Source organism: Polyodon spathula, chromosome 1 (assembly GCF_017654505.1).
Source record: "Polyodon spathula isolate WHYD16114869_AA chromosome 1, ASM1765450v1, whole genome shotgun sequence".
NCBI classification, from domain to species: Eukaryota; Metazoa; Chordata; class Actinopteri; order Acipenseriformes; family Polyodontidae; genus Polyodon; species Polyodon spathula.
In genome coordinates this window covers 87,561,998-87,588,506 of record NC_054534.1, presented here as the reverse complement: position 1 = coordinate 87,588,506, position 26,509 = coordinate 87,561,998, and the positions used below count along the sequence as shown (strand labels likewise).

The 26,509-nt window shown below is 39.8% G+C and overlaps 1 protein-coding gene and 1 long non-coding RNA gene across 3 annotated transcripts in view; one reads left to right on the top strand and one right to left on the bottom strand.

The window, feature by feature from the left end:
- Positions 1–8,055, bottom strand: part of LOC121323820 (stromal interaction molecule 2-like) — an 82,578-nt gene extending 74,523 nt beyond the window's left edge. Inside the window, exons 1-2 of the mRNA XM_041265062.1 lie at positions 7,629–8,055; positions 6,581–6,734 (exon numbers count right to left, since the gene is read on the bottom strand). Of these exons, the coding sequence (XP_041120996.1) occupies positions 6,581–6,710 (130 nt within the window). The 5' untranslated portion in view covers positions 6,711–6,734; positions 7,629–8,055. The remainder of the gene's footprint in view (positions 1–6,580; positions 6,735–7,628) is intronic.
- A 9,465-nt stretch (positions 8,056–17,520) lies between these two features.
- Positions 17,521–26,258, top strand: LOC121300542. Of its 2 annotated transcripts, none has more exons than XR_005947540.1 (3): positions 17,521–17,601; positions 25,256–25,342; positions 25,551–26,258. It is a non-coding gene; the product is annotated as an uncharacterized LOC121300542 (long non-coding RNA). The 2 variants fall into 2 exon arrangements; XR_005947544.1 differs by lacking the exon at positions 17,521–17,601 and adding an exon at positions 23,077–23,114.
- Positions 26,259–26,509: the final 251 nt, after the last annotated feature.

Below are 26,509 nucleotides of genomic sequence, written 5' to 3'. Positions count from 1 at the left end.
TATATATTTATAATATCGAAATTGCAAGACAATAAAAGGTGTGTGAATCTGTGAGCTTTGACCTCACCCAGGTCAAATTGCGTAACCTTGGATTTTCATCAGTTTTAGATAGCTTGTAACCTAAACCCTTTTTTACTTTTCCTCCAAGTTTCATTTTGTGCCTACCATTGGTTGAGGCACAGCACACAGTTTAATGCAGTGTCAGGTGAATCTTCTAAGTGAAGCGATTACACACCTAATACAATTAAACAAAAATATGTAGTTGCAATCGAGTATACTCTCCTCTCCTGTTAAATTGATGCTGTAGTGAACTGGAGGTGCCCTATTTGCACAAGTGGCTAAAACAAAACAAAAAAATAATATAAATCAATGCTGAATTGTGCATGTTTAATTTTGTCCCCACCAGTGGTACTTCTGTCAGTTCATGTTTGGTATTTTAAGTGATGCTTCTCCAGGAGCTGCAATTACCACTGTTCAAATCCAATGAATCATTGAGCCTGCAAAAGAAAACATGTTGTTAGATGTGGTGGAAATGTACATATTTCATTTGCAGGTGTCTGTCCTTATATGTCTGTATGCAACACAATTTACCGCTCACCTATGCTTAAGTTGCCCTTTCCCGTTTTAGCCACTCTGTCAAGGCTTTTGATGCTTTGGCCAGCTCCTTGTCTCTCAGGGTGTATTTCCATCCTGACGCAGTTGTAGGCCCCCCATGTCTACAATAAATTGATCTGGACAGTGTGGGAAACAGAATGATCGTGCTGGTCTATTCGGTTGCAGGAAGTTACTTTCAGCCTGAGCCACCAGTGACTGTCATACTGAACAGTAACATATCCTTTCACTTGGGCAAATGGTAGGACATCCTCTTCGACTGTGATGGATTATTCTCTTTGTTTTGTTGACTAGGAGAACTCTCGTTCAAGGACTTTTGCTTTGGAAACTGGCTGAAAGAAGTGGAGATGTTGTGAGTCAGGCACAGCTCTTACCTTGAGGAATCATTGCTCCAGAAAATCTTACTCAGCTTGCCATTGTGCTATCGTGAAGTATTCTACTTCAAGAGTAGGAATGTTGTCTTTTGCAAACCTGTACAATTGGTGTGGATGCTGCAAACTGGCTTTTGTTGCCAATCGTTTAGTGGTTCCTCCTACACCATGACACGGTCCTTTGCCATGAGATGTTGCAAAGAGTTTCCACTCTGCTTCCACGCAAAATCTTCCAAGTGCTGGCAAATGTTGAGGACATTTTTAGTTCCTGTATTGCCCTGCACACCTGTCACAGAAGTAATAGATTTTTCTCAGACGTCTCCCAAATTTGTTCTCCAAGAACCTCAAAAGATGCTTTTTAAAGAGATAAACATCGAGCGTGTCATGAGTCATGCATTTTGATATTGAAACATATGAGATGTGCTCAGAAATACCATCTTTGTCTTGCCAATATCAAACAAAATAAATTGTGGTTGCCTGAGAGTTGTTCCAGTGGTGTGATAGTGCTTCATCTAGCATGACGGAAGTGAAGTTTTCTGCAAAATCACCAACAACTTCAACTGATATTTGAATTACATTTTTCTTTCAGCTGGGCCATCATCTCTTGATATGTCTCAGCCTGCCCCTTGAATGTTTCATTGTCTTTACTTCTGTTTGTGGGAAAACCTTTCTTAGCTTTCTCTTCATTGCTTCTCTGACCTTCTTTACCTTCTGAGCTGCATATACCTTTTGTGACAATTTCCTTCTCTTCAGTGTACTTGTATTGCCTCTAAGGCCTTGTTTATTTATGAAATCGCATGTTCCTTTTCAGCTTTGAAAAATGTTGCTTTCAGATTGTTTGTCTTGAACAGCATGAGGGCTGGATTCTCTGGAACTAGACTCCTTGGAGTCACTTTGTGTTGAAGATGATGTTTGGTCTTGGTCAGGAAGACGGTGGGCTAGCAACTTCATACAAGGGTAACATAACTTCTGGCCATACACAAAGTTTTAGCTAAAAACATTTAATGTCAAGATTGTTAAACTGATCAGTATAATATATAAATAGTTAGTAGAGTTATGGTTGGCTTTTCTTGTTTTTCACTTTACAAAGGGCACATTTCAGTACTGATTTGTATTTAATTCACCTGTGCTACAGTTTAGTCACATGTTATGAGGCCAAATTTATTTTCAATTAACATGAATCTGTTACAGCTGCACCAGTTCACTGCTGCAGGTTCAATTTATCAGGTGAGTATACTCTATTACAACTAAATATTTTTGTTTAATGGTATTAGGTGTGAAATCGCTTTTAGAAGATCTATCTGACCCTCTGCATTCAACTGTGTGCTGTGCCTCAACCAATGGCAGGCACAAAATGAAACTTAAAGGAAATGTACATAAGGGCCTAGGCTACAAGCTGACAAAAATTAAAGGTCACAAGATTTGACCTGGTTGATGGTCAAAGGTCACAGATTCACACAACTTTGTTATCTTGTATTTCACATCAACTTTGATATAATGAATATATATAGTCCTATTTGAGAGCTTTAGAAAACCAACACCAGCATTCTGTGTCAATTATGGAGGAAGTTATGACCATGTAAATGTAGGGTGGGAGTCCAAATCAGGTCAAGCTTTTATGACCTGTATCTCATGAATGGGAGGTCACTCAGGCCTAGAATTTACACTGAAACCACTTCTCCCAAAGGCAAACAAGCATGGAAATGTTTATGAAAATCAAATGAGGTCGAGGTTTCAGTGATTGATTTTATATGGAATGACCCACTCGTTAACACATGCTTTTAGTCTTTGTTAATCCATATCTAAATATAATTGAAGTGAAGTACTCAGCCCACTGTTGCTGCATGAAATAGTTTACTCAAACAACCTCTTGGTTCTTTATTCTAAGTGGTCAATTATTTCACACATTAGTATTTTTTTCCTACATTAGAGTTACAGTAGCTAATCAAATAAGTAAGCTATAATTAACAGTACAGCATATTTGCAACATAACATTTTCATTAAATTCAAAGGTACTTTGTTTTTTAAACAAAAACAATTATTGCACGCTTCATCCTAAATCTCGCCGCAAACAAACCAAAAACAAAACATAAACTGTCATGCCAACTGTATTATTTCCTACAATCCAGCAATTCAACAACATTTCCTTCAAACACAGTCAAGTTTTAATATATGTGTGATGAGATCCAGGAAGTGTCACAAAAAGTAAAAAGCCAAAATTACTTCCTCATAGCTACAGTTAACACAGTACTGTAACAGATAGGAACACAGTAATGGAAAGGGCCTTTATAATCTAGTTGGTCCAACAAAGCAGTTAAATATTATTTGAGTAGATTATTTAGTGTATATTGCCATTACTTTTTATACTCACACAAGTACTGCAATTGTGTTTCCATCTTCAGATTCTACAAGCTAAAAACAGGCAACTGTGGCAGCTGTTCAAACTTTTTTTTTTTTTTCACAGAAATAAGTTAATCAAAAGGATTAGTGTACAGTGGCTCTCAAAAGTGTTCACCCCCTTGGGCTTTTCCACATTTTATTGTGTTACAACATGGAATCAAAATTGATTTAAATTAGGAGTTTTTGCCACTGATCAACACAAAAAAAGTCCATAATGTCAAAGTGAAAAATAAAACCTACAAATTGTTCTAAATTGATTACAAATACAAAACAGAAAATAATTGATTGCATAAGTATTCACCCCCTTGAGTCAATATTTGGGAGCACCTTTGGCAGCAATTACAGCCATGAGTCTATTTGGATAAGTTTCTACCAGCTTTGCACATCTGCAATGTTTGCCCATTCTTCTTTGCAAAATTGCTCAAGCTCCGTCAAGTTGGATGTGGACCTTTGGTGAACAGCAATTTTCAACTCTTTCCACATATTCTCAATTGGATTGAGGTCCGGGCTTTGACAGGGCCACTCCAAGACATTGACCTTTTTGTTTTTAAGCTACTCCAGGGTGGCTTTGGCTGTATGTTTGGGGTCATTGTCCTGCTGGAAGATGAATCTTCTCCCAAGTCTCAAGTCTCTTGCAGACTTCAGTAGGTTTTCCATGTTGCCCTCTATCTTCACGAGCTTTCCAGGCCCTGACGCAGGGAAGCATCCCCATAGCATGATGCTGCCACTACCATGCTTCATGGTAGGGATGGTGTTCTCAGGATGATGTGCGGTGTTACACTTGCGTCAAACATAGTGCTTAGCGTTCAGGCCAAAAAGCTCTATTTTGGTCTCAGACCATAGAATCTTCTTCCACTTGGTCTCAGTCTCCCACATGCCTTCTGGCAAACTCTAGCCAATATTTGATGCAAGTTTTTTCAACAATGGCTTTCTTTTTGCCACTTTCCCATAAAGGCCAGTTTTGTGAAGCACCCGGGCTATTGTTGCCGTATGCACAGTGTCTCCCAGCTCAGCCATAGAAGACTTTAACTCCTTTAGAGTTGTCATAGACCTCTTGGTGGCCTCCCTGACTAGTGCCCTTCTCACCCGGATACTCAGTTTTTGAGGACGGCCTGTTCTAGACAGATTCACAGTTGTGCCATATTCTCTCCACTTCTTAACAATGGACTTTACTGTGCAGCAGGGTATATTCAATGCCTTGGAAATGTTCTTATATCCTACCGCTGATTGGTGCTTTTGAAGAACCTTATTCCGGATTTGCTTTGAACATTCCTTCGTCTTCATGATGTAGTTTTTGTTAGGAAATGTACTAACCAACTGTGGGACCTCCCAGAGACAGGTGTATTTAACCTGAAATCATGTGAAACACCTTAATTGCACACAGGTGGACTCCATTCAACTTGTAAAGACAACTGGTTGCACCAGAGCTTATTTAGGTGTGTTATAGCAAAGAGGGTGAATACTTATGCAATCGATCATTTTCTGTTTTATATTTGTAATTAATTTAGAACAATTTGTAGATTTTATTTTTCACTTTGACATTATGGACTTTTTTGTGTTGATCAGTGGTAAAAACTCCTAATTAAATCCATTCTGATTCCATGTTGTAACACAATAAAATGTGGAAAAGTCCAAGGGGGGTGAATACTTTTGAGAGCCACTGTAGGATGTTGTAGTGACAAATAATGAAACTTTCTGTATTTGTCATTCATGTATAATCTGCTTTACAATATTATTTATTTATTTACATTTTTATAGTGCCTTTAGCCAAGGCGCTTTACAAGTTTAAATAAAACAGTACAATCAATAAAAAGTATGAAAAAATAATGTAAGTTTATTGGTCTTGGGTGGGGAGATACAGAGGGTAGGGTGGGGAGCCATAAACCTTAATGCTAGTGGAACTGTTTGCCTGCCCTGTCTCTCTGCAAGCATATGCACAATGAAGCAACATGACAGTCCGTGATATTTTGTATTTTTTTTTATTATTTAGATATTTTCTGTTTATGAAATAGTATGCTGTAAAATTATTCACAGAATACAATGTACATGACTTTTTCATGTGTTTGAAAATAACTTATGTACTGTATTGTGTGTTACTGTGCAATAACTGTACCCAAACTTTTAGAAATCAACTCATTATGTCATAATGAACTCATTATGACACTTAAGTCTGTTGTCATTTTGATAGGGGAGTATCAGACAACCTTACAATTTGTAACCAGATGATGAACTCTGACCTGTTTTCTTAGATCACATTCTGGTGTAGATTTTGCATTGAAGCCTAGTATTTCCTAAAACTCCAGATTTTCAGAAAATGATATGCTTCTTTTTCCCATTATTGCTTATTCTTGATTTGACTAGGTTATTTTGTTTCCCTTGACTTTAGTAGCAAAACAAGGGATTCGGGCACTGCTAATCTGTAAAGAAACACTTAGTACTCAAATTCAGGGCAAATTGATTTAAAAAAAAAAAAAAAAGAGAATATTTATTAAGTATTAAGACATTTTTGACAGTTAATAACTGACCCATATTGCACGAGTATACTATAAATCTCGTAAAAGTTTAATGTTGTAAACATCCTTCCTTGTTACCCAGGGCTGTGCATTTAGGTTACAGTCTTAACAAATTAAAGATATTAATTATTAGGAACACAACACACGCCAACAGCTTATCATTCTCAAACTAGACTTGAAAACCTGCAGCATGCCATATTATTAATTACAACATTTTAAGTTCAAGACTAAAAATGTATGACCATGTAAGTCTTTTGAAATTTAACAGGACACGTTTCCACTATGTTAAGAGAAGACAGGCATTTACCACCTGATTGTTTTTTAATTAATTTTACAAATTAGAGGGTGGAGACACTACACAATACAGCAACAATTAAAACAGAAGTTTTAGTTTGGTGGTAGAGATCAACCCAGAGCACATACTTGTTGCTGACGCAAAACAGAACAATTATCCCTAACTTGCACTCAATCAAATACTTAGGGATAAAACACAAGGGTGCTTGTAATTTCTCTGGACTGCAGTGGTGATGAATTCAGCCTGCATGCCGTTATTGTACAGCAATGCACAAAAGTGCTGTTAAATACGAATGGTAGACACTTGACTATGCATCTTATTGTGGAATAAACATTAGTCTGATTATCTTGTAAATATAAAAATCGAAATTAAATCACGTAAATAATTACCTGTAGGAAGGGCTGTATTGTCAGACGAGGCTCGTTTTGCCTGGTCTTTAGAATAAACCTCCGATCCAAGTACTGCAGAAATGAGGAGTCCATGTAGCACCAGAGCTATTGGCTGAGTGAAGTAAATCATCGCGAACAGATAGCTTCCCGATGCCTTTCTCCAAAAAAAAAAAATAATAATAATAATAAATATATACACCAATCCATTCAAAGGCTCCAGAAACAATGTGATTACCGATTGCGGTTTGAATTGAGTTAGTGTGACTCAATCCAGTACAGATTGGAACGAAATACACAACGCGTATATTTTATGAACTGTAGGGCTTTTCAAAATTATCACGTGTTTTAATAATTATATATATAATTTGTTCTCACATATATATATATATATATATATATATATATATATATATATATATATATATATAAAAATGCTAAGAAATTTTGGCAAAAAATGCTAAGAAAGTTTGTATAATGTAAAAATTACATTGTTCCTTAAAAATGTTTAAATGGAACGTTTAATAAAAAGGAAGTCGAATTTAAGACTTAACTCTCGGCGTCAAAGTGAAAAAAATACTCCAGTGCTCTTAGTACTAATCAAACATTCGTTGTGGTAAAACGAATACATCACAAAACATAACACTAGAAAAAATAAATAAATATTCAAAATAAGTAGGCAGAAGTGGTGGCAAGGTAGGCTGTCATCTTTGTTCAAATCAAGAAAAATAAAACGTGTAGTTTTTAGGGTAACAAAGCAATATGGGAGAAATGCTTGCTGTCAATATGCTGATGGCTTCTGTCTACTCAAAATGTAATAATAATCCGTAGTATTTCATTAAGGAGATATTCGCGGTATCTCCAGATATGGGGGTCTCCGTGGTGTTTAGCATATTGAATCCGCAGTTTGTTACAGATCCGCCTTCTCAGGAGATAGTGATCAAACTGGATCCCGAAAAACACAGGAAAACATATTTGCTTCACAAAACACGTCCACGATTTTAGAATCACAAAAATGTCTTAATGCCCTAGTCTAAAGCCTTTTACCCACTTGATCAGAAAAGTTTATGTTAAGATTTCATGCTTCAGTGTCCCATCTCTTCAGACTCCTTGCCTGATGCCGAACCCAGCCGTGGGGCGGAAGTCCATATGCAAATAATTTTCAGCAACCAACAGGAATGTATCGAGTCCTGCTGGAGGCGAATTCATGAAACCTGCACGAATATATTTTAGTTGGGATAAATTTGTGATATGATTGTGTTTGAACTTTTCATGCTAAAATAACACTGGTTATGATTTAAAATCGCGTTGCATTAGATTAACAACTAATATAAAATATTATGAGAAAATGTAAACTAAATGCTCAATTTGAAAAGCAGCATACATTATCATATGGCAGTGACGTTAATAAAGTATTTGTTTTTTGTTATTATAGCGAGTTTTCAATAGTTCATTTTCCAGTCTGCCATAGATCTTTACTTCAGCCACATACCCACGTCGCTCTCGGTGTAATCTGAGCTCCAGCGTGTCATTGGTCACAGTGTTTCAACATGTCTAGCTATGATTGGCTGCAAGACTGTCTAGTCTTCTGTTGTCAAAAACAGGACTATCAGAGCAGTTTGTGCTTCACTTACTTTAGGTGTGCCCCAGTCTGTAAAAATTATTTTATTTAATTTGGAAAAATAAACCTCATGATTAAAAATAAAGAAATGATATACTATGTAATAGACAAGACAAGCTGAGGTCCTCAATGTACAAACTTTAAAAAATATTCAAATAATATTCCAAAATTGGATCATATATATATATATATATATATATATATATATATATATATATATATATATACACACACACACACACACACACACACACACACACACACACACACACACACACACACACACACACTGAACAAAAATATAAACGCAACATGCAACAATTTCAAAGATTTTACTGAGTTACAGTTCATATAAGGAAATCAGTCTATTGAAATAAATTTATTAGGCCTAATCTATGGATTTGCCCACTGAAGTCAGTTACAACGCCGAACAGCAGTCAAGTCAAGAACCTGGTGAGGACGACGAGCACGCAGTTGAGCTTCCCTGAGACGGTTTCTGACAGTTTGTGCAGAAATTCTTCAGTTGTGCAAACCCACAGTTTCATCAGCTGTCCGGGTGGCTGGTCTCGGACGATCCCGCAGGTAAAGAAGCTGGATGTGGAGGTCCTGGGCTGGCGTGGTTACACGTGGTCTGCGGTTGTGAGGCCGGTTGGACTTACTGCCCAATTCTCTAAAACAACGTTGGAGGCGGCTCTCTGGCACAGCTCTGGTGGATATTCCTGCAGTCAGCATGCCAATTGCATGCTCCCTCAAAACTTGAGACATCTGTGGCATTGTGTTGTGTGACAAAACTGCACATTTCAGAGTGCCCTTTTATTGTCCCCAGAACAAGGTGCTCACACACACACACACACACACACACACACACACACACACACACACACACACACACACTCTGTAGCTTCTAGCCCAGTTGACTTTGGTTTTGCAACAGCCCTGAGCTAAATAATGGAACCTTTTTATACCTGACATCTCACTGGAACACACCTACCTGCTAATTAGATTCCACACCTGGTAATCACACACGGCAGAAAGGCTCTCCCAAAAGCATCAGGTGCTCCATTAATTTATTACATTAAATACACACTATTTACAATACACATTTACGCAAAACCCTCCATGCCCTGCCACAGTGCTGCATACACTCACATTAGTCATAGACCCTTCCAGAACACAATTACAGCAGACCCAGGGTAGGTTTAAGTCTTAAATGTAAGTGCTGCTGCTTGGCTGTTTTAGAAAACACAATATGCCTACTTTTTGGCTAGTTACTTCCAAAATCTGGTTGGGGGTTGCAAAAAATAAATCTGCCATTGCTGCAGAATCACAGAGACAAGCAAACTGAACACAACACACAAGGAAAATGGGGGGTTAGGAGACTAGTGCCAAAAAGGGGTACATTGTCAGAATACGGTACCAAAACTTGACCTAGAGAATGGTACACTGTCAGATTGTGATACAGGTGCAATCAATTGCAATCTGATGGCATATATATATATATATATATATATATATATATATATATATATATATATATATATATATATATATATATATATTATGTTGGCACTTGAAGATTTTGGAACCACTTTGTGGGGTGTTAAATATTTTTGATGAATGGAGTAAAAACAGAACTCAATTTGTTCTTGAAAAATTCACTTTTGAGAACATCATTATCATAAACAATGATTTTCATTTTTACACTGGTTATTTTTACTAGCTTTGGGTATGCTACTTTGTTGCAATTGATAAAGTTCATTTGGTGTATGTTGTTGATTATTTTCCTCCTGTTTCCAACAAGTCACCTGTTTATCACACAGAAAAAATGTTTTGAAAATGTATTGTTTGTGCTCCATGTTCAATAATTATCGGTGTACCCATAGAGTATCTTCTGAATTATAAAGGAACCAAACAATTGGGGTTAAAAAATAAAGGCTATATGGCGCAATGTTACATTACACTGCTTCATTTTATGAATATTTATTCAAAAAAATTATTGTAATGTACAACTGTACACTAGCTTTATTTCAGCACCTATAATGGCAGTTTGAAGGAACACATACATTTACAATTGAAATAGTCAGCATATGAATAATCACACCTTTGCATTTATGTCTGTTTTCCCTACAAATGTTAGCTGATAATACTGGTTACTGTTGTTATGCTAAGATTGTTACGTGCAAACTTTGTTAACATCATGGCTTCATTACTGTAAAGGCTAAATAGCATTTTAGAATTATAATATGATATCTATGGGTGCAAATTCCATTTGTAGAAACATAAGACAGATTAACTAAACAATAATTAATCGCATGCTTTCAAGACCTGAAAGGTCTCTTCTTCCAGTGAAAGTACAAATGAGAGATTAATGTTTACATTCCAAAGTTGGCATCAGAACTTTAACAAAAAGAACCCATTTTGAATTAATACAATTTAATGTAAGGAAAAAAGTTGTGCCACACAACAGACAATGACAATATAAAATACAAAATAAATAAATAAATACATAATATGAATAAAATGCAACTAAGCAAAATTGGAGTGGCACATACTAATACATGTAAATAAAATGTGTGTGTGTGTGTGTGTGTGTGTGTGTGTGTGTGTGTGTGTGTGTCTATATATATATATATATATATATATATATATATATATATATATATATATATATATATATATATATATATATACAGTGCCTATAGAAAGTCTACACCCCCTTGAACTTTTTTTCACATTTTGTTGTGTCAGTGCTTCAGAGTTTCATGCATTTAAATGAGGATTTTTTCCACTTATCTACACACCATACTCCACACTGTTAAGGGGAAAACGTTTTTATTGAGAAAAAACTTATATATTAAAAATACAAAACTGAAAGATCATAATTGGATAGGTCTCCACCCCCATGAGTTAATACTTGGTGGACACACCTTTGGTAGCAATTACAGATGTGTGTCTGTTGGAATAGGTCTCTACCAACTTTGCACACCTTGATTTGGCAGTATTTGACTATTCTTCTTTACAAAACTGTTTAAGCTCTGTCAAGTTCCTTGGGGAGCGATGATGGACAGCAATCTTCAAGTAATGCCACAAAGTTTCAAGTGGATTTAGGTTGGGACTCTGACTGGGCCACACAAGGACATTTACCTTTTTTATTCCTTAGCCATTCCAGTGTAGCTTTGGCTGTGTGCTTTGGGTCGTTATCATGCTGAAAGGTGAACTTCCATCCCAGTTTCAGCTTTCTTGCAGAGAGCAGCAGGTTTTTCTCAGTGATTTTTCTGTACTTTGCTCCGTTCATTTTCCCTTCTACCCTGACAAGTACCCCAGTCCCTGCCGATGAGAAACATCCTCATAACATGATGCTGCCACCACCATGCTTCACAGTAGAGATGGTGTTCTTTGGGTGATGCGCTGTGTTGGGTTTGCTCCAAACATGACACTTTGCATTTGGGCCAAAATGTTGCATTTTAGTTTTGTCAGACCACAAAACTTTTTGCCACATGGCTACATTATCTCCTGAGTGTTTTTTTGCATACTTCAAACAGGATTCAAGGTGGGCTTTCTTGAGTAATGGCTTCCTTCTTGCCACCCTACCATACAGGTCAGATTTGTGGAGTGCTTGAGATATTGTTGTCACATGCACACTTTGACCAGGCCCGGCCATAAAAACCTGTAGCTCTTATAAAGTTGCCATTGGCCTCTTGGTAGCCTCTCTGATCAGTCTCCTTCTTTCTCGGTCATCCAGTTTGGAGGGACAGTCTGATCTAAGCAGGGTCTTAGTGGTGCCATACACCTTCCACTTCTTAATAATCGTCTTGACTGTACTCCATGAGATATTCAAGGCCTTTGATATTTTTTTATACCCACCCCCTGATCTGTGCCTTTAAACAACTTTGATCTGTGCCTTTTTTAATATGCCAGCCAACTACAGTGTTCAGTGAAAACGCCAGATGATATGTTTATTTGAGTGACAAAAACAAATCAACAAAACAAAACCTAACCAATCTTCGGGTCAAATAAACACATACAAGATGCTAAGAAAGGTGTGGTATCCGAAGAGTAATAAACAAGTACAGAGAAACATTGTCTGTAATTGACAAACCCAGGCCTGGAAGACCCAAAAAGCTGCCTAACAAGGATGAGCAATACTTGAAGATAATATCCTTAAGGAATAGAAAGAAGACACGCATTGAATTGACAACAGAACTGACAGAAGGCACAGGTGTTGTTGTCCATCCATCAACAGTCCAAAGCACCTTTGACCATTGTTCCATAATCCAATTTCTGTGTTCTTGTGCATATTTTAGCCTTTTAGTGTTATTCCCCTTTCTTAACAGAAGTATTCTTACTGCAACACATCCTCTAAGTCCTGGTTTAAAGAGTGACCTTCGTACTGTTGATTCAGAATCAGGGCACCCACATTAGCAGCAACAGCAAAGATTAACCAGTATCTAATTAAAAATATGGGGCACTGGACTTCATCAGCAGTTGAATCATACATCTGTTCTTCCCCATTTGAGATATCTTTTACAAAAAAGTCTATTGCTAGTGTGTCCGGAGTGGGGACGACCCTTCAGGTGCACGTACACGGCCTTGTAGCAATGTATGCCCAATTTACATAATATTAATTTTATAGAACCATTTACAAGCTCTGCTTAATTCAATCGGATGTCGTAAATACAGGGTTCATACAGTTTGTCTGGTACAAATTTCAAGGACTGTTCAAGTCATTTTGCCCATTTTTTAAAGACCTAATTTAAGGAGTTTGACATCATTTTCAATGTTGATAACTAATAACCAACTGTAAAAATAAAGCCTGTATTTAACTGTATAATAACAACAATCTAAATTATACTCATTTTGAGTATAGATAAGCTATGGACCAGTAAACTTTCATATTTAGTAACAAAAGTGGAGGGCAAACTGAAGGACTGACTGCCAAGTGTAGAGGCAAGTGTATTTTTATTAACAATTAAGAAGCTCTAAGAAACCAATGAAACCTTGCTGTTGTGAAGTTACATTTTTAATAATTGCAAACTAACAAAATTGGGCCGCTGTTTCAGCATAAATGCTGAATATGTTCTTACTGAGCACGCATACATTACAAATATATGCAAGTAGCACCAAATGGCAAACCAGTATCAAAAGCATCTCTGCACAGTGCTGTACCTAGAACTCCCACATGTAGTTTATTAAAAGGAAAGTACTGTACTTTTTTTTTGAAGGTAAGATTTCCCTAGATCTAAATACTTGTGATGTCAGAAGCACAGGTTTGCTATGTAAAAAAAAAAAAAAAAGACTTCATTGTGAAGCAAATGCAAATATTTCTTTATTTCTTTATTTCTTTTTTGCTGTATAAAACCATTTCAGCAGTATATATTTAACAGTTAGTTGCAGGAAGGATCAGTCAAGAGTTGTTTCTTATACCATTAATATGGTATTATTCCTTTAAGAAATTGTGTCTTTTCCTTTGTGCTTGCTTCTAAATATGGACCATTGAATTTGAGGACAATGATTGCCCATAATAAATTAACTTAAAACAATCATGTAATGCCTGCTTCTGCAACCATGTCATTTCTTGCTAGTAAAATATTTATATTTTTTACTTTAAATATCGGGGCAAGTTTTGCACTTGCTTCGGATTGGGTACATTATTTTATATATTTAACAAGGGCTGACAGTGCTTAAAATAACTGGGAGAGTAATATAAGCAACATATTTGAATTACCTTACGATGTTGTCCTCTCTTTCAGTTTTGGTGTTTCTGGTGATGGATCAGTGTTAGGTCCTGTGCTCTTCCTAATCTAGATTAATGATTTAGATTCTGGTATAATAAGCAAACTTGTTAAATTTGCAGACGACACAAAAATAGGAGGAGTGGCAAACACCGTTGCAGCAGCAAAGGTCAGTCTAATGATCTATACAGCATTCAGAACTGGGAAAACACATGGCAAATGACATTCAATAGAGAAAAGTGTAAGGTACTGCATGCAGGCAATAAAAATGTGAATCATAAATATCATATGGGAGATACTGAAATTGAAGAAGGAATCTATGAAAAAGACCTAGGAGTTTATGTTGACTCAGAAATGTCTTCATCTAGAGAATGTGGGGAAGCTATAAAAAAGGCCAACAAGATGCTTGGATATATAGTGACAAGTGTTGAATTTAAATCAAGGGAAGTAATGGTAAAACTTTACAATGTGTTAGTAAGACCTCATCTAGAATTTCGTGTTCAGTTCTGGTCACCTCGCTGCAAAAAGGATATTGCTGATCTAGAAAGAGTGCAAAGAAGAGGGACCAGAATTATTCCAGGTTTAAAAGGCATGTCATATGCAGACAGGCTAAAATAACTGAATCTATTCAGTCTTGAACAAAGAAGACTACACACCAATCTGATTCAAGCATTCAAACTTCTACTATTGACAATGTCGACCTAATGGACTTTTCAACCTAAAAAAAGAAACAAGGACCAGGGGTCACAAATGGAGATTAGATAAAGGGGCATTCAGAACAGAAAATAGGAGGCACTTTTTTTTTTTTTTACACAGAATAGTGAGAGTCTGGAACCAACTCTCCAGTAATGTTGTTGAAGTTGACACCCTGGAATCATTCAAGAAGCTGCTTGATCGTATTCTGGGATCAATAAGCTACTAACAACCAAACAAACAAGATGGGCCGAATGGCTTACTCTCGTTTGTAAACGTGGTGGCAGTTAGGGGGTTTCTTGACAATGTGTCACTACAATGAGCTCCTTTCTGGGAACATGCTCTGCCTTAACATTCAATTTTATTAGGCAATCAGCAAATGCTGGCATCTCAGCGGTGTTCTATCCAAATCATGGCTTTTAGTCAATGGCACCAAAGGTTTGTAATCAGTCTGAAGATGAAAACTGTCTAAGCCTTGCAGGTAGCAAACAAATCTCTCATGAGTCCAAACTCAAACTAAACACGCCTTTTCGATCCATGTGTAACTCTTGTCTGCCTCTGTTAGAGTTCGGGAACAGTATGCTATTGTGAGGAACCTATCTCCATGCTGCTGCAACAGTGCTCCTCTGAGACAAAAGCTGCCGGCATCTGCATTGACTACAGTGGGCTTGCTTGCATCATAAAATGGAGCAGTTACAAACAAGACCTTCACTCTGTTGCTGAGGGTAACCCAACATCCATGCTGCATCTCTTTTTAGTAGATTGGTCACTGGGTGTATTACAGATGAAAAGCTGGGCAGAAATCTTCCTAAATAACTGACCATGCCTAATTGTTGTCGAGGCTCTGTGACATATGTCAGACCCAGAGGTTCAGTGATTGCTTTCACTTTGTTTGGGTCTGGTCTGATTCCATCTCCACTGATGATATGACCGAAGTATTATATTTATTTCTTTCTGAAATGGCATTTGTCTTTGTTAACCTCTTTGCTGCCAAGGGTAGTTGCCACCTCCCTGGCCACAGGAATTCTACAATTTCTGTAATACATTCCTTTAAATCATGATTACTGTATTCTCCTTTAGGTGTATCCAAGCAAACCTATATATCATTTTGTTCAGCACACATTGAAGTTTCTAGTGGTGCAAACCCCGTAAGAGGACCAAAATCTTTCAACATGCTTCAATAGGTTTCTAATTTTCAAAAAGCACATCTGTAACCACAATATACAATGAAAAAACCAAAAGTTAAAAAAGGGTAAAAACACACACACATACACACACACACAAGCATAGGTCAAACAAAAAGATACACTAAAATACAATGAATCTCCAAACTACCTCCAAATAATTACACATAAATGACATAGGTAAGGAAGATTTCTATTAGATTATAAATGGTTACTAATAAAAAAAAAGGTTGCAAATGCAGTAACCAGAAGCGAGTATTTCTGTAACTGCAGAAAATGCAACAAATGTTGTTGGTAGTTAAGAAAAGAAAAATATGTCATGACAAAAAATGGTGAAACACTGACAAAAAAAAAGTACTAAAACACAATAAATTCCTTCGCAACTCAAAAAAGCTTCCCAAAATTATTTCTCAAAAATAGTTTTACGTGTTTGTATCTCAATGTGTTCAGTCAAATGTCTCTTTGGAATATTTCTGGGGTAGACATGATCCCAAATGGCAGTCTGCGAAAACAGAATCTGCCACATGGAGTGATAAAAGTTGTGAGCTTTGCGCTGCTGGGGTGCAAAGGTATCTGCTAAAACCCACTAGAAGCGTCAGGTGTGGAAAATACATAAGCCTCAGACAGCTTAGGAGCAATGTCTTCCAATGTGGGCAGCATAAATCTTTCTCTGTTGACAACTTCATTTAGACGTTTAAGGTCTACACAGATCTTCACTTTGCCATTCTTTTTTTATCACTGGGACCATTGGGGCACACCAATCTGAAGGCTCAGTCACTTCTTCTACAATGCCCATTTTTAGCATTCTTTTGGAAGAATTGGAAAGGGCAACATGCGTGATGAATTTACTCTGTAGAGAATTGCATTGTCTTTCAGTTCAGTATCGCTGGCTCACACTTTAACAGTCCGATGTCTCCAAGTACATCAACATTAATTTCTTCGGCTCTGTACACTAAGCCCATCTTACACGCAACACTTTTACTTAGCAAATTACTTACATGTCTTTCTTTTATAACAAAGATCCAACATTTGTACGTTTCCCCTTTTAACTTTGTCAGAGCCAACAATCTTCTCAAGTATTGCAGTTTTCCTCCAGGACTGTTTACATAAATTTCTGATGGCTCCAGCAGAGGGCGTTGTTGCATGCTCTGTTATGTACTCTCCAACATGACTGTAATGTCAACTCCTGTGTCTATTTTGAACTGAACAGTTCTGCCGTACAGCGGCAGCTGCACGTGCCATTTTTCATCAGTATTATCCCCACATATTATTGAGCCAAAAAGAATGTTCCTTCATCTTGCGCCCTTCCACTTGTAATAACTAATTTTACAATTTTTGTGAGGCATGGTATTTCAAAAGATTGTATTTTATTGCACTCGCTGCATCTTTTGTTCCTTGCTGGACATGTTTCTGTCTGCTTGTGCCTGCGATTACAGCGTAAAAAAGCCACACATTCCTTCTGTCCTGTGTACTTTGCTGTACTGCGTTCCCTGCCATTTCCTATCTCTGGCTTTTAATAGTTTTAAACTGCGGAGGCTTATGCACCATTTCATCTAGATCTTTAGCAGCCCCTTCCTGTGTTGTTCTGGCCCCTGTAGTTGGTTTGAGTTCATCTTTTAAGTCAATTCCATTTGGCCACTAGATGGCGGTGTTTACTGATAAGGTCTGTTGTTTGCTTAAGTTCCTATTTTCTGTAAAGAAGAATCCTTGTTAGCAACGGTGAAAGTCGTTCTGTGGAGCTGCATATATCATCGAACTCCATCCTTCTTGCAATTATTTGTAGAAGCATTGTCTGTAAGTAAAATCAATAATAACATACTCACCTTTCAATTCATGATGATATTTTATATGGATGATCATTTGCGTGATAGATATACGTATTTTCTTGATAGTTGCATGGTCGGAGATATCTGTTCTATGTAATTGATCTTGCCATGTTTGGGGAATTATTTTGCATAGGGCAGCATATTTCTGAGTTTATGATAATATTATACCATACCTAAAAATACATGCTGTGCTATTAGTGAGAATTAAGCATAGTATTCAGCATACCCATACATATGGTTGTTTTCTTTATTTTATTTCAGTTTTACTCAGTTCCTAACACTGTACCTACAAACTGGTGGAAATAAAGCATCATTCAATACTAAAGTTACTGGAAAGAGTTTATCTATCTGTTAAGCTTAAGAAGGGGTCTCTTGCGAGGGCAGAATAGTAAAAAGACATTATCAATGCTGATTGCAACCTCCGGTGGACTAGATATCCAGTCTGCTCTACTCCTCTGTACACATCCAATGCAATCAGCTTCAGAACATATGAGCCATGCAACCAGGTCAGAGTGCTCATGTTCATCTAAGTCATCAAGACGCTCCAGCAAATCTGCAGCAAGCTTGGCTGCATTAGAAGCTTGCGCCAAGGGTGAAGCAGCACTAGCAAGAGCATCATATACACAGAGAGAAATAGAAGTGAAAGTGAAGAAGGCCCAGCTTAAAGTGGAGGAGACCCGCCTGGAAGCCACATTAGAGGCTCTTCAGCAGGAGAAAGAGGCAGAGGCCGCCTTAGCTGAGGCTAATGTATTTGAGACAGCGATGGATGCAGCTGATGTGGCACAGCTGTCTGGGGTTGACGACAACAAACAAGGCTCATCCTACCATTCTCTTGAGAAGGCTGAGAAGTATGTACAAGACCAGCAAGCCTACGTGAACTACCATCAGCCGTCAGAATACAAGGAAGTCTCACAGCCAGACGTCAAGGTTGAATCGCCTCCCCCAGTTGATCACCTGCAACCATGACTACATCCTTTCTCTTGCGCCCCCACTCATACTGGAGTGCCAGCCAGCTCAAGACACCCAACGACTCATCTTATCAGAGAGCATGTGGTGAAAGTGCCTAATCCCACCTACAGGCTCCACACCTCACAGTCTCCCAGGTGCTACGCAGATGATGACAGCCAGCCACCTGGTGTAGAATGTCACGAGTCCAGTGGGACCCATTCTGATCGTGCCAATGTTGCAGATCTGGCGAAGTTCCTAGCACGCCGCAACCTCCTCACAGCTGGACTCACCAAGTTCAACGACAAGCAAGAGAACTACTGTTCACTACTGGATGACCAAAATAACAAGTCTTTGGCTAGGTCAGCCTTCTTCAAGATATTCAACGTAGCCAATGACACCTCACCCTACACCCTCAAGACGTGCTCCGGTATCTCAGAGACTGTAGGCCGGCGAGCTTCATTGTGGAATCAGCTGATGAAAAGACCTGTTTACCTCTTCCCACGCTCATCGAGTGCCGAGCTCCCGGACAATAGGGCCAAAATCCCTACACCAGATGTAACAAAGTACCACCCTCACCTCAAGTTCTTAGTCACCAAGATACCTCCTCTGAACCCCCAAGCAGAGATACTGCTACTTCTAGGGAGAGACATCATCCAGGTGCACAAGGTGCTAGAGCAGCACAACGGCCCCCTGCACGCTCCCTTCACACAGCGCCTAACCCTCGGCTGGGTGATAGTGGGAGATGTCTGTCTCGGAGGGGCACACAAGCCTTCACCAGTTAACGCCTTCAAGACAAACATTCTGGAGAACGGACGCCCCAGCTTCATGAGTCCTTATCTCAGCAGCTTCCATGTTATGGAAAACTTCAACCACACACACCAGCCTCGAAGTTGTGGCACCATGTCCCTGAAGCAGAGATGCACGCCAGCCGACACAGCAAGCCTCATGGGCGAATCTGTCTTTTGCTACACTAAGGATGATGACAAACCAGCTCCCTCAATGGAGGATCTCGCCTTCCTGAAGATGATGGAGAAAGAGTTCCATCAGGATGCATCAAACAGCTGGGTTGCTCCGCTCCCTTTCCGTAGCCCACGGCAACGTCTCCCTAAAAACCGCGACCAGGCCTGCAATCGCCTCGCCTCACTCACACGCACACTCAAGAAACATCCAGAGATGAAGGACCACTTCATTGAGTTCATGTGCAAAATCTTTGAGAATGGGCATGCTGAAATCGCTCTACCCCTACAAGCAGAAGAGTGCTGGTATCTTCCGATCTTTGGGGTGTATCATCCACAAAAACCCAGACAGATAAGAGTGGTATTCAACTCCAGCGCCCAGCACCATGGGGTATCTCTGACGTCCTGCTTACTGGTCCCAACATGAACAAGAGCCTGCTTGGGGTACTGCTATGGTTCAGAAAGGAACCAGTGGCTGTGACAGCAGACGTGCAGCAGATGTTCCATTGCTTCATTGTTCATGAAGACCATCGGAACTACCTGCGATTCATGTGGTACCGCAACAACGACCTGGATGACGAAGTCGTGGAGTACAAGATGTGGCTCCACGTTTTTGGTAACAGCCCATCCCTAGCAGTGGCCATGTATGGCCTCAGGAGAGCCACCTTAGAGGGCGAGAGGGATTACGGAGCAGAGGCAAGGCACTTCATCGAGAGGAACTTTTACGTCGACGACGGTCTCGTATCCCTCCCCACAGAGAAGGAAAACATCACTCTTCTTCAGAACACTCAAGAGATTTTGGCCCTCTCCAACTTACGCCTGCACAAGATCGCCTCTAACAAGGCAGAGGTCATGAGAGCCTTTCCTCCAGATGACCTAGCTAAGGGGCTGAAGGACCTTGATCTGAGTGTCGACTTCCCTCCCATGCAGAGAAGTCTTGGGGTGAGCTGGGACATCGCAGAGGACGTCTTCACATTTCAGGTGTCTTCAGCAGAGAAACCATACACTAGACGTCGAGTCTTGTCGACGATCAACAGCCTGTTTGACCCGCTTGGTTTTGCCGCCCCGGTAAGCATTCGAGGAAGGTCTCTACTCAGAGAGCTCACCATGGAGGCTTGTGACTGGGATGACCCTCTCCCAGAAGAGAACCTCAAGGAATGGAAGCTGTGGAGACACTCATTGAAGGAGCTTGAGCAGGTCAAGATCTCTTGCACATACACCTCTACCTCTCTCAGCCAAGCACACAAGAAAGAGATGTGCGTCTTCTGTGATGCCTCCACGAATGCCATCGCAGCAGTAGCTTACCTGAAGACAACTGATGCCAGTGGGAACATAGATGTTGGCTTCATCTTTGGTAAGGCTAAGCTCGCTCCACGTCCTGAGATAACCGTTCCAAGACTCGAGTTGTGCGCTACTGTTCTAGCTGTGGAAACAGCAGAAGCAATCGTCGATGAGATTGACATCCAACTCGATGTTGTCACATTCTACTCTGATAGTAAAGTGGTCCTTGGTTACATTCACAACGACGCTAGACGATTCTACGTATATGTGATCTACCAGCCCACAGCAGTGGAAGCACGTCCCTACTGACCAGAACCCTGCTGATCATGCCTCAAGATCAGTCCCAGCAGGCAACCTGACTCATAGCACATGGTTGACTGGACCAGCTTTCTTGTTCAGGTCAGCAGAGCCAGAAACCCTTCACACACCTTTCGACTTAGTTGATCCCGGATCTGACTATGAGATCCGCCCCCAAGTTGCTTGTCATGCCACCAATGTCTCCAGCAACAAGTTAGAACCCACGCGCTTGAGTCAAGCTGGCAAGCACTGACACATGCAACAGCAAGGCTTGTGCATGTTGCTCACTCCTTCAAGGTAGGCAGCAGCTGCAAAGGATGGCACATCTGCAAAAAACCCTGCTCCACCGAAGACCTGGATCAAGCCAAGAATATCATAATCCGCAGTCTGCAACACGACGCCTTTCAAGATTAATTGGAATGCATCAGAGAAGGTAAAGCCATTCCTAAGCAGAGCCCACTCTTCAGTCTGTGCCCCTACATTGATGCTTCAGGCCTACTGAGGATTGGAGGACGCCTGTCCCAAGCAAGCCTAAATAAAGATGAAATCAACCCTCTCATCCTGCTTGGACAGAGCCACATCGCGACTGTACTCATCCGGCACCACCACGAGCAGGCCCATTATCAAGGGCACCACTTCACTGAGGGTTCCTTGAGAGCAGCTGGTCTGTGGGTCATCGGTGGAAAACGGCGCGTCAGCAGCATACTCTATCAATGCGTCATCTGCTGAAGACTACGTAGGAGGATAGAGACTCAGAAGATGTCTGACTTACCTGTGGATCGCCTCAGCACTGACCCTCCCTTCTCTTTTGTTGGGTTAGATATATTTGGGCCATGGATGGTTACAGCACGTCGCACCAGGGGTGGACTAGCAAGCAGTAAGCGCTGGGCTGTGCTGTTCACATGTATGACCACCAAGGCCATACACATTGAAGTCATTGAGCCGATGGATTCCTCAAGTTTCATAAATGCTCTGCGACGGTTCCTTTCCATCAGAGTACCAGACAAACAAATCAGGTCCGACTGTGGAACAAACTTTATCGGGGCCTGCAGAGAGCTGAAGATGGAGGCCGTTCAGAGTGACAAGGAGGTCCAAGAGTACCTGAGTGACAAAGGGTGAATTTGGGTCTTCACCACACCACACTCATCTCATATGGGAGGCAGCTGAGAGAGAATGATTAGCATTACGAGGCGCATCCTGGATTCCATGCTGCTGAAGGTGGGTCCATCCAGGCTTACTCATGAAGTCCTGACTGCTTTCATGGCGGAAGTCTCAGCCATCGTGAATGCTCGTCCATTGATTCCTGTGTCCACGGATCCAGACTCCCCCCTCATCTTGACGCCAGCGACACTCCTCACCCAAAAGGTTGCTGTAGTTCCTCCTCCCCAAGGTGAATTCAATGAGAAAGATCCCTTCAGCTGGCAGTGGAGGCAAGTTCAAAGCCTTGCCAACACCTTCTGGCACCGCTGGAGAAAGGAGTATCTTCCTACCCTGCAGAGCCGTAGGAAGTGGCAGAAAGAGAAACCCAACCTTAAGGAGGGAGACACTGTAATGCTGAGAGACAGTCAAGTGAAAAGGAATGACTGGCCCATGGGCATCGTCGTGAAGACCTTTCCTAGCTGAAATGGGAAAGTAAGAAAGGTTGAAGTCAAGACAGCAAGAGAGGGGTCATGCAAGACCTTTCTGCGTCCAGTTTCAGAGACTGTCCTACTCCTCTCTCCAGACTGATAAGTAACTTTAAGTTCTAGTGTTAATGTTGGCATCTTTACAGATACGAGACGGGGAGTGTTCTGGCCCCTTTAGTTGGTTTGAGTTCATTTTTTAAGTCAATTCCATTTGGCCACTAGATGGCACTGTTTACTGATAAGGTCTGTTGTTTGCTTAAGTTCCTGTTTCCTGTAAAGAAGAATCCTTGTTAGCAACGATGAAAGTCACTCTGTGGAGCTGCAGATATCATCGAACTCCATCCTTCTTGCAATTATTTGTAGAAGCATTGTCTGTAAGTAAAATCAATAATAACATACTCACCTTTCAATTCATGATGATATTTTATATGGATGATCATTTACGTGATAGATTTATGTATTTTCTTGATAGTTGCATGGTCGGAGATATCTGTTCTATGTAATTGATCTTGCCATGTTTGGGGAATTATTTTGCATAGGGCAGCATATTTCTGAGTTTATGATAATATTATACCATATCTAAAAATACATGCTGTGCTATTAGTGAGAATTAAGCATAGTATTCAGCATACCCATACTTATGGTTGTTTTCTTTATTTTATTTCAGTTTTACTCAGTTCCTAACACTGTACCTACAAACTGGTGGCAATAAAGCATCATTCAATACTAAAGTTACTGGAAAGAGTTTATCTATCTGTTAAGCTTAAGAAGGGGACTCTTTTACGAGGGCAGAATATGTGTTCTGTTTTTTAATCAACTCAGAGTGGCAAGTTATTTGTATAGCCTTCTCCACTGTAAGCACTGATACCATTTATAATTTCTGTGAGACTTCTTTGTCAGCAATGCCGATTACAATTCTATCTCTTATTTGCTGTTCTTTACTGAGCCCAGATTCACAATACTCCGCCAGCTCATTCAAGTTCCTTACAAAAGCTTCCACCGTTGTCCCTGCTTTTTGACAGCGCTGATGAAAACAAGCCCTTTCATGTATTACTTTTCGCCTCGGCACAAAGTGGTCATCAAACTTGTTAATCATAACACCAGAAGCATTAGCAAAAATAAAAACATTGAAAATTGGCTCTGCTTCTGTACCCATAGGATGTAAAAGGGAATTCACTTGTATCTCACCATCCTCCTTACTGAGTTTCGTGGCGTTCTAGACTCTTGAGAAGCACTGTTTCCAGGCAGGCCACGATGATGTCAGCGAGCAGGGACTGGCAGTCTGCCACGTATGCACATCGGCCGCAAAAGAGGAGGATGGGGCAGACACCGGAAGTCAGCACGTCAGCGTAGGCTGGACCATCAAAGTGGAAGTGACGCCTGGAAGGAGGCGCAATGGAACCGGAAATGGTTGACAATAACAGGGCCTAGCTGAGCATCAGGTTCAATGGTAGGACCAATTAGCAGTTTTTTTTTTATTTAGTTCAAGTTAATTGCACAGTTATAAGGATGGACTGATAGGGACAAAGAGTTGCAATTAATAGCCAGTCTTACTGGAGAGGCCTTGCGTTACCTCTGCTTGATTAAAAGTGAACATTGTGGGACTATGGGATGCTGAGGGCTTTGTTGACATTTTAGCTAGCTAATCCCAGAGATGGGCCCCACGCCCATTGCAGGAGGGTTGAAGAGAGGCCAAGGGAGGACAAACAGGCTGTGGTGACGGGCAGAAGTGCAGTCAAGGCCAGGCGTTACCAGGCCAAACTCAGGATGGCTGCTCTGGGAAAGGGCTGGAGCCCAGAAGAGAAAGCAGGGCAGCTAGCAGCAGCGCTGGAGAGGGAAGCACTGCAAGTGTTACTTGATCTTGGCCCTGAAGAGCTTGTGGATTTCATCTTATATTTGCATTTAATTTTATTTTGTTTTATATGTTGCATGTGAGTGCAAGACACTATTGTTTCAGCAGAACGGGAGTTTAAAAAAGATGTATATAATGATGGCTCGGATTTCAGTAATTTTTCAAAGTGTGTGTCTCAGAGTGGTGGATAACGTGCAGAAGAGACTTTTTGTGTTTTTCTGTAGCATTTACAAACGGCAAAAAAAAAAAAAAAAAAAAAAAAAGATTATTTGAAGTGACAAAGCCGGGGTGCATGAGTATAAAATAGCGATTTTTTTTTTTCTTTGCTCTTCTTCCAAATCTGCATTTCTACTTACTACTTTTGGGATTTTTTTCTGGTAATTGGCCACTTAGTTTTATAGTTACTGTACCTCTGTAACTGTAAAAAAATGGCTACTGGTACTTTAAATTCAGTGAGGCAGTGCAGTGATTTCCAATATGTTGCATAGCTACTTAACTTGCAATTTCCTAACCTTTTACCTTTTGGACTTTTGCAACCAAACTTTAACAATGTGTGTGTGTGCGCGCGTTACATTTTGTAAATATTTATCTTTTTTTTTTTAATTGTAGAATTTATTTTTTTAAATCCAAACAATTGAGTAACTAAAATTGTTTTACCTACAGATATTTCATTTGATCTATTACCAAGTTTGAACAGGAAAGAAGGAACCCGAGCTGCAAATCTACCTCCCGACCAGGAAGAACGCTAAGGTTGGTGGTACGCCTTCACAGGGATGGGCTGACTCGATGTTAAGACAGAACCGGAAGTCGGACATTTTGGGAAAAGGGAGTAGGCAGTGCAGTGATCACAGGGAAGAGTTTAGCAGTACAAAGGGAACGCAGCTATGTGAGTGCAGCCCCTTACACTGAAATGTGATCCAGCCGGAGCACTGTGTGTTTGTTTTGTTTATTCTTGCAGACGGGGACTATGGGCACTGATGCTAGGATGCCAGCACAAACCCTGGAGTGCCTGCACTGCTACATCCACTTGGACTTTCCCAGGAGCACCTGCACTTCTCCATCACCTACTCATGTGTGCACAGGTGGAGTAACTGTTGGATTTATTGTTGGATTATTATTGTGTGGGACTGCAAGCTACTACCTCTCTTCCCCCCAATACCATTGTTGGTAGCAGGGGTAACTTGAATTAAATAAAAGACAGCATTCTTGTAAATAAACTTACTATGCTTCACCACAACACTCACACCCTGACATGAAGTAAATGACAAGTTTAAGGGCCCAATTTTTTAAAATATACAGGATTACTGAATCAAACAGCTGTGATTTCTATATTTTCAAAGATTGTGTCTAACTAGCACTTTATACATTCACATTACAAATGTACTGTACCCCTTCTGGGCCTTTTCGTTTAGATTAAATTTAGTGACCTATCATGTTTACTAAAACAGTCTACTATTTCACCTTGCCCATGATAAAAATAAAGACATGTTATGACACCTTTTCAAATAAACTTGATTGTACATGAGCAACCAAATAATGTCTGACTGGGACTTAAAACCTATTAAAGCTGACGTCAGTGCGTCAGCCTAGATTAACCAAACAAAGTCAATGTCACTATCATAGTCAATCTGTATTATGAGACATCCTATTAAGATCTTTAATATTTATTGGAACATCCCTTTCGAAGCATAATATTTCTGGTAAAAAAATATTTGTTTATATGAATATATTTTACACTTTAGGACAACATATAGTTTCACTACATAATTATATTGATAGACAACAGTGTGGGACATAAAATGCAATACTACTTTTTTTCTTTCAATTTAAAACAGAAGAAAATTGTGAATGACTTACCAATGTAGCTAAATTAGTGATCATCTAAAAGGCTCACTGCATGATGTAAAGAATTGTTAG